General features: G+C 43.3%; 1 protein-coding gene across 1 annotated transcript in view; it reads right to left on the bottom strand.

The window, feature by feature from the left end:
• pkp1b (plakophilin 1b) overlaps nt 1-9434 on the bottom strand; it is a gene marked incomplete at its 5' end in the record, with an annotated part of 17573 nt that extends 8139 nt beyond the window's left edge. Inside the window, 7 exons of the mRNA XM_080846724.1 lie at nt 274-391; nt 2180-2342; nt 3253-3460; nt 4412-4553; nt 4731-5167; nt 8032-8345; nt 9251-9434. Of these exons, the coding sequence (XP_080702850.1) occupies nt 274-391; nt 2180-2342; nt 3253-3460; nt 4412-4553; nt 4731-5167; nt 8032-8345; nt 9251-9434 (1566 nt within the window). The remainder of the gene's footprint in view (nt 1-273; nt 392-2179; nt 2343-3252; nt 3461-4411; nt 4554-4730; nt 5168-8031; nt 8346-9250) is intronic.
• Between the last annotated feature and the right edge of the window lie 100 nt (nt 9435-9534).

Here is a 9534-nt window from a genome sequence, read left to right as displayed (position 1 = left end):
AGGATCCTTTAAAGGTCAAAGAGTTTGGGATTTTTACCAGATGTGAAACAGAAAAGAATAACACAATAACACATTTATAATTCAGCTAAAGCATAGACATAAAGAAAAAAAAGAGAAATGAGAAATAAATCAAATACAGCAAATCACCACATAAAAGATGATAAAGATATAGAATACTCCCATAAGCCTCAAAATATACATGGAATCAAAAATGGCCGATCCCAACCATGACAACGCAAAACGAAAACAATCACAGTGGTTGTGTCCACCCACCTTGTCATCAGGGTTGTCATTGGCAACACAGGTCTGGACGTACTTGACCAGTGCATCTACCAGGCCACTGGTCTTCCTCATGGCTTGACGGTTACCCACCTTGGCAGAGCTCAAGTTCCTGCATGGAGGGGAGTCCAAAACAGGTCAACAATTAGCACTATTGACTAAAATCCCTCAGAAGTTTCTTGTGCCCGAAGGAGAAGGCAAAATGTATGAGACCAATGATTTATGAGTTTTGAGTGAGAGGTACATTGCTATAATAATAAATAAACTATGTTTTCATAGCCAAGAATGTGACAATGATATCACAAAACAAAAAGGTAAAAGAAAAACACTGTTATTTGCCTAGACTCACAGAAAATTTGCCTAGACTTCAGAGATCTCTTTGTTATTGGTGAAAGTTTCCTCAGAGCTAATAAATCTTTTTTCCAAGACACTTCCTTAACCACAAAGTATGTAACTATCACTTCTACAAATGCAGCAGTACAATTACTCAATAAATCACTAGATTAGTGCCAAACTGGATGAGTGCCATATCCCATCCATATTGGGCAAGATAAATCACTGGATAAGTGCCATACCACATCCATATTGAGCCAGATAAAGCAGCTTACTGTATGTGGGAAAAAGTTTACTTTATGACTCCCATTTGCTCTCTAAAGTATTTACAAATGTATTTCCTCTTTAAAATACACAATAAAACTTACAAAACAACTTTTCAATGAATGCCAACCCTAGGTTGATTAAAAATCTGACTGACAAACATACAAACACCTCGAACATTCTTAGTTGCAAAAGGAGTCCCAGTCCTCACCCACTAATGGCCCTGCGTGTTGTTTGAGTGTGTCCCTAGTACATCTGTGACATCATCACAAGCATATTACACACACACACACACACACACACGCACACACACACACACACACACACACTAACTCACCCACTAACGGCCCTGCGTGTGGTTAGAGTGTGTCCCTACATCTGTGACATCATCACAAGCATATAACACACACACACACACACACTAACTCACACACTAATGACCCTGCGTGTGGTTTAAGTGTGTCCTTACATCTGTGACATCATCACAAGCATATAACACACACACACACACACACACACTAACTCACCCACTAACGGCCCTGCGTGTGGTTAGAGTGTGTCCCTACATCTGTGACATCATCACAAGCATATAACACACCCACACACACTAACTCACACACTAATGACCCTGCGTGTGGTTTAAGTGTGTCCTTACATCTGTGACATCATCACAAGGATATAACACACACACACACACACACACACTAACTCACACACTAATGGCCCTGCGTGTGGTTAGAGTGTGTCCCTACATCTGTGACATCATCACAAGCATATTACACACACACACTAACTCACACACTAACGGCCCTGCGTGTGGTTATAGTGTGTCCCTACATCTGTGACATCATCACAAGCATATTACACACACACACACACAAACTGACTCACACACTAACTCACACACACACACACACACACACACACACACACTACATCACACACTAATGGCCCTGCGTGTGGTTATAGTGTGTCCCTACATCTGACACATCATCACAAGCATATTACACACACACACACACTCACACTAACTCACACACTAACGGCCCTGCGTGTGGTTATAGTGTGTCCCTACATCTGTGACATCATCACAAGCATATTACACACACACACACACACAAACTAACTCACACACTAACTCACACACACACACACACACACACACACACACACACACACACTACATCACACACTAATGGCCCTGCGTGTGGTTAGAGTGTGTCCCTACATCTGACACATCATCACAAGCATACAGTATAACACACAAGCATGTGTGGAACAAGGGTAAGGGGCGCAAGCGTACCTCAGACACCCCGTAGCGTTGAAGAAGATCTCGGGATCCATGTTGTTGTTGAGGTTGCCGACGTCTGTGAAGGGCAACACCACGTGCTCAGTGAGAGCCGTAAGTGAGCTCCTTACCAGATCCGCCTTCAGAGCGTCGGCTGAGGACAGGTTCCACAGCAGACCTGAAGAACCAGAACCACAGAACCTCAGGAACACTCAGCAACCTCGGCAAGGTTCTATAGCTGTTGTACAGAACCTCAGGAACACTCAGCAACCTCAGCAAGGTTCTATGGCTGATGCACAGCACCTCAGGAACACTCAGCAACCTCAGCAAGGTTCTATGGCTGTTGCACAGAACCTCAGGAACACTCAGCATCCTCTGCAAGGTTCTATGGCTGTTGCACTATACTACTAATAACAGGATTTGACGTATTAAATATGAAACAAATCACAGCACTAGCAATACCAATAGCAATATCACTAACCACAACCCATTTAATACTAACACAACCCAAATTCTAACTTTAATCATAGCAGTAAACCTAAGCTTTGTTTTACTTATATAGAACGCGTCAAAATGCTGTTACTCCTTGTTAATCAGTATAATACACTGTGCTTTATAACATTGTAACACTGCAACTGGCATTTCGTAAAGTGTGTTCGAGGCGTTGGAGACTCTGCTTGTCCAAACAGCAGTCGGCAAGTATGTGCTTATATTTTTTTATTTACACAACAACTACTACAGCAGCTTAGCTGTGCTTTTTTAGCGCCTTGCCGGGTCTTTTCATTCATTTCCTTCTGCGTGTGTGTTCCATAGACCACACCCTGAGTGTGGGAGAATGTGAGTAGCTACAGTGGAAATCTCCCCTGCCTGAGGCTCTCAGTGAGAGAGAGACAGGCTGGATGAACAGAGAACACGGATGAGAGCAAATCTCTCCCTGTCTCATATTACTCTTTTTATTTGTCCTTACTATGCATTCTTCCCCTTTCATTCTTCCCCTTTCTTTCTTTCTCTCTTTCTCTCTCTCTCTCTCTCTCTCTCTCTCTCTCTCTCTCTCTCTCTCTCTCTTTCTTTCTCTTTCCAGTGCTCACCCGTCAGGTGTTTCTGGGTCTCTGCTGATTGGCTGTCCTTCAGCAGCTGGACCACCTCTGCCACGCCCCCACAGCGCTGCACCTCCTCCTTGTTGTCATGGTTCTTGTAGACTAGGTTACGGAGGGCTGCAGAGGCTGTCTGCTGGATCTCAGGGTTGGGACTCTGGAGGAGGGCAATGAGAGGGGGGATGCCCTTCAGCTGGAGCACCTGGAACACACACACACACACGCACACACACACACACACACACACACACACACATACACACGCATGCACGCACGCACGCACGCACGCAAGCGCACACGCACACATACACACACACGCACGCACACGCACACACACACACACACACACACACACACACACACAGACACACAAACAAACAAACAAACAAATCTTTAATAAAGAGTACATATACTTCAAGTATAATCACAGTCTTTCTGTCTGTATTTACATTAACATTCTTACTAAAAGCACAATCGTGTGATGCATTAACATATTAGCTAACACTGTTAATGCATCACACGATTACATTAATATGTATATATATATTGTGGCATCACGGTGGGCCAGCTTATAGTGGGGTGTGGCATTTCCAGGGAGGACTGGCTGCTACACCACAAGATGGCCGCCGGTCCAATGACTACAGGCCCCAGAATGCAGCAGGCACCCAGGTGTAGGTGCTTAATTGCAGGAGCAGATAAGGCAGGTGGAGCCTGTTGTGTGGAGGAGAGCCAGAGAGAGCAGAGCGCACCTGACGTGCGTTGGGAGCGTGCATGGAAGCGCTTAGTGAAGCGCTTACTAGGCCACAACCGGAAGGGGGAAGGATAGCCCCAAGCCGGAAACCGCCTGGACTGACCCACTGGCAACCGACTACAAGGAAAGTAGTTTAAGTTTATGTTTATTAGGAAAACCCTGCAAGAAGAGGGAACAAGAACATTTTGTGTTTTGGACTTTTCAGTTGTGTTGAAAGATCCTTTGCCTGAGTTAAAGAGAACCCTGAGTTGTACCTGTTTTGAGTGAGAAACTTTATTAAAAACCCTCTTTTTACTGCCAGTTGTGACCTGACTCCTCAGTTACTGCACTGCCCACCCTGCAACCTGTTACAATATATACATATATTTATATATATATGCTAACAGTGAGATGCTAGGCTACCTGTTGTTTGGCCTTATCCTCTGTGTAGGTGCTGTGCTGAATGAAGGATGCCCCACTCAGCTGGTGGTTCTCATCCATACTGAACAGGAAGTGAACGGCCTCCGTCATGCTGATTTCCACCGTCTGTCCCTCAGCCGTCTGCCTGTGGGGAAAACCAAAAGGCGTTCGCACCACACAAGATCACAATCACAACAATGCATGTCCCGTGCTGTATGTACTGCATGTATGTATGTGTCACGTCATTCTGTCTGTCTACCCGTCCATCCATCCATCCATTCCATGAATTCATCCAAAACCTTCCTCTGGATATGGTTCTTACCCCACTGACGTTAATTTGCCCTTGGACGCTGATATCTTGGAGTCAGGGGTGGAGTGGTTCGAGGATCTCCTGACAAAGCTCTGGTTCATGTTGGGCTGACTTAGGGTCCCCCTCTGGGCGGAGAGGGGCAGGGGTCCGTCCAGTATCATCTGGGGGCTGCTGTAGCTGCTCAGAAACTGCCTCTGGGTCCGCTGGTTCTGACCCGAAACCACCATCCTCTGCTGAAGGTCAGGCACACTGCGGCTGCTGGCCCGGCTGGCCCGGCTGGCCCGGCTGTAGCCCTCCATCTGGACCTTGTTCTGGTACCTGGCCGTGGGGCTGACTGGGGGCACCCGGGGCCCGTGGCCGTTTCTTTGCCGGCCCGCCGTGGACTTGTGGGATATGGAGCGTGAGATGTTCACAGTCCTGCCGGAGAACGCCGAGTCCTGGGCCACACCCTGCTGGAGCAACGAGGAGAAGAGCGACCATTAATGTATTATTATTATTATTATTATTATTTTTTTTTTTTTAAGAAAACAGAGGAAAATCTTTTTAAAAATGTAAATGAATAAAAGAAACAAATTGAACCTCAAAATTGAAAGTACCCTATAAATGATGATTTTAAACATATTTAGGTAACTGTTTCCTCAAATAATACTTTGGATTGAAATAGCTCCACAAAAGGATTTTAGTAATCAACTAAGATCTGCAAACATAAAAGTTGTTTCAATTGGCTGTTTGGTTGTGGGACAGCAGTCTGCGGCCAATAAAGCACAGTAGCCCATTCACATCACACACACACACACACACACACACACACACACCCACACACACACACACAGACACACACAAAAACACACACACACATCACAGGCCAGTGTGTTCCCAAGCCTCCGCCTTCATGGCAAACCTGCTGATTGACCTGGATTCCTCTGGCCCTTAGGTAACGATGTGTTCCAGTGCACTTAGTGAAAGCAAGCACAGTGTTCTGTGTTGCACAACTGAGAGTGCAAGAGTGAGAAAGTCATCTCAAGCGACAATGTCGGAGGGACGCTAGCACATAGTGCAGCACAGGAGTTCAGGCTCTGGGCTCGGTATAGCGCCTTGAGACAATTTTATTGTTATGGCGCTATATAAAAAAAATTGAATTGAATTGAATTGATTTGAATTGAATAGTGTAAATCTACGAAAAAATAAAGGTCATCTCAAGCACCACTGTCAGAGGGACCCTAGCACACAGGATAAACCTACGGAAAAATAAAGGTTGTCTCTTTTTCTTCCTGTCTGTTACAGCAGAGGTCTGATTGCACCTGTCAATCAGCCAAGAGTCTCAGGTCTACGAGGAGGATGGTTTCTGAGAAACCTGCAGCCTGGGAGGAGCGCTGTATTCCCCCAAATATGTCTTCCTTCTGCGGTTGGAAACTCCCTAAATGCTTTCTGGCAGACAAACGTCCTCACCGATACCTCTTTCATTTGATATTTGTTCTCTTACTAGTTACCAGGCAACCATATTTCAGGGAAACGCTGATAAGACCACAACCTGAATCATATCCCCATATTAATTGTTTCTGATATTATATGTCACTAATATACTGTACTAAAATACTCTTCCTTTTGGATTTTAGCAGCTCTTTTTTTAATCTACACTACAGACTCACACAAATTCACATGGGGAAAGCACTCATGATCATCTAAGATATATAACACAGCAGATAGACTTCTATATATACAGTATATTCTATTCAGTGCATTCATCATTATTCAGTTGCGGCTGAGATCATTAGAACAGAGTCTTTCTGTCGATCTAGTTATGTATGACTCATGTATTATTATAGAGTATGTGAACAGACACACACTCTCTTACACACACTCTCTCTCTCTCTCTCTCTCTCTCACACCCACACACACAAACACACACACACAAACAGACTTTCTGTCTGTGTCTCTCCCTCGCTCTCTCTCTCTCTCTGTGTCTCTCACACACACACAGTATACTGTATACTTCATAAACCTTACAGACCAATCCAAGGCCAACATGAAATTGCCCCACACTGATTTCAATACACTTAACTATCCGACTAAGGGACTATATAGACTATATGATTTATGCTGTTTATTTACAGGCTCTTTTTGGAGACTGTTGCCTTTGGGGTCTCTACTGGAGAATTCACAAGAAATGCTAAAGTCTTAAAGTCATCAATAGCAAGAGATGATTGGCAGTCAGAGTCTCGACAGTCCACTTAAATGTCCACTTCTGCGCAGAATGTGGCTGTGAGCGTGTGTGTGAGCGTGTGTGTGTGAGCCTTAGGTTTAGAGTGTGTTGTGCAGGTGAGCATGCTTGTGTGTGAGGTGTGTGGTTTCAAACGGCACCGTTTCTCTGTGTGTCACTCCTACACCCAATGAGGACTCCGCTCCTGACACCGGTGAAGGACTGGGTACGTCGGTCTGGACTCTCGGGCCAAATCTCTCTCTGATCACTAACAAACTGTAGTCATTCCTAGAGTCTTGAGTTTGGACTCTCGGGCCAAATCTCTCTCTGCACACTAACAAACTGTAGTCATTCCTAGAGTCTTGAGTTTGGACTCTCGGGCCAAATCTATCTCTGCACACTAACAAACTGTAGTCATTCCTAGAGTCTTGAGTTACCTCTCCATCATATGCAGATGTGAAGCTGAGAGACCAGCTAGTGTTACTTCGCTTTATTTCATTTATTTTTTCTTACTTTCCCACCCACTAATGACTGATAGCAACCTGAATTATAGTAAGGTGTTTATAGCAACTTGACTTAAACTAAGATATTTATAACAACTTGAAGTATAGTAGGGCATTGATAACAACTTCACTTACAGTAAGGTATTGATAATAACAACTTCACTTAAAGTAAGGTATTGACAATAACAACTTCACTTAAAGTAAGGTATTGATATAACAACTTGAAGTATAGTAGGGCATTGATAACAACTTCACTTACAGTAATGTTTTGATAATAACAACTTCACTTAAAGTAAGGGATTGATAAGAACAACTTCACACTTATAGTAAGGGATTGATAACAACTTCACTTACAGTAAGGTATTTATAATAACAACTTCACACTTATAGTAAGGGATTGATAAGAACAACTACACTTTTAGTAAGGTATTGATAACAACAACTTCCATTTGTTATTTCTATTTATTCACTCAATTGTATTTGTCATCAATGTAGTGATAAACTGCTCTCTGGGTATCTATTACAATCTAAACGACTTAATGATGGCAAGCTAATGTTGAAGAATAAAGAGTGTACTTAACACTAACAAAGTATCAGAAAGAATGCCTACCATTTTTGCATGACCATTGACGTGTGCAGATCCCTTGTTAACGGAGCCATTCACGAAGCCAGATCCCTTGTTCACGGAGCCAATCACGAAGCCAGATCCCTTGTTAACGGAGCCATTCACGAAGCCAGATCCCTTGCTCACGGAGCCATTCACGAAGCCAGATCCCTTGTTAACGGAGCCATTGATGTGTGCAGATCCCTTGTTAACGGAGCCAAACTCAATGGCAGATCTATTCGTGAAGGTGAATCTTTTGAGTTTGTTGGGAGATGTTTGAAAAGACTGTACATCATAGAACACACTGTCACTTTTGGGACCTGCATTAAACAGATAGAGAGAGAGAGCGATAGAGAGAGGGAGAGAGAGAGAGAGAGAGAGAGAGAGAGAGAGAGAGAGAGAGGGAAAGAGAGAGAGAGAGAGAGAGAGCATTGGTTTGTGTTGGACTGTGACTGAAACTTAAGACCCCTAAGCCCTGCATGCATGCAACCTCTGCTCATCAATATCTGATGAATACACAGGACATGCCAGAAAGCGCACAGCAAGATAAGGGAAACCGATGGCAAAAAACTAAACAATTAAATAGAAAATAGTTTGTAAAATGTGTTCCTTTTCAGAACTTTCTTACAACAAATCCTACAATAAAGCAAAAGAGATATTTTACCACCTCCCTAAAACTCTGTTTGTCAAAACATGTTCAGTTGCCTTGGTGTCTTTTCACATATTTCGTGCATAAACAAGAATATAAAACCTACTGCCAAATAATGAATCAAATAAATATTTTTTTAAGAAAAGAAAAGTGTTACTTCATTGAAGGCTTCTATTACTGTAATGTTATACAATGGACATGGACGCTGGTTAGTTGTGCCTCCTCAGCTGGGTCATCTCCCTTACAATCTCTGTAAATCTTTAAGATTTGATTTCAAATGATTTGTTACATTTCCTGGTTTAACCATCATGTGCTTGTAGGGCCCTTTCATTTTGTATTATCCTTTCTGTTGAATAAATCCTATGGGTCTATATTTGGAATTATGTGTAAGTCAATTTATGTGTAGCTTCTCCTCTACTAGGATGGTGAAAACCACCTCAAACTCAGACCTGAAAAGATGATTAAAATTAGCCTTAACAAAAGGAACGAAATAAATGTGAAGTGTTATTTCAGTATTCAAGCAAGTATTCTGTTCAAACATCTTGAGTAATAATTTACATTTATCCGAAGACTTACTTATTGGAGACGTAATTCCGGATCCACTTTTGACACGGCTTTGGGACTTGCTTCTTGTAATAGTGTGAACTTGATCCATGACTCGCTGCTGCGCTGACCGCATATGAATGTCTGAGGGAACAGCCAGGGACGTGTCTCCCACCTGCCCGATGGACATTGCTGACCTAAAAGGCTCCAGCGTCATTTTCTCCGGAACTTTTCGCTTGCAGTCCCTTAACAAATTCACAGAGAGCGCCGTGAGAGTCCTACAGAGTGTAACTGTGTCCGGCTGTATCAAATAACCA

The sequence above is a fragment of the Sprattus sprattus genome (assembly GCF_963457725.1).
Source record: "Sprattus sprattus genome assembly, chromosome: 10".
In the NCBI taxonomy this organism is placed as follows: Eukaryota; Metazoa; Chordata; class Actinopteri; order Clupeiformes; family Clupeidae; genus Sprattus; species Sprattus sprattus.
Note: the sequence above shows the minus strand (reverse complement) of the source record. Positions and strands in the feature narration are given on the sequence as shown.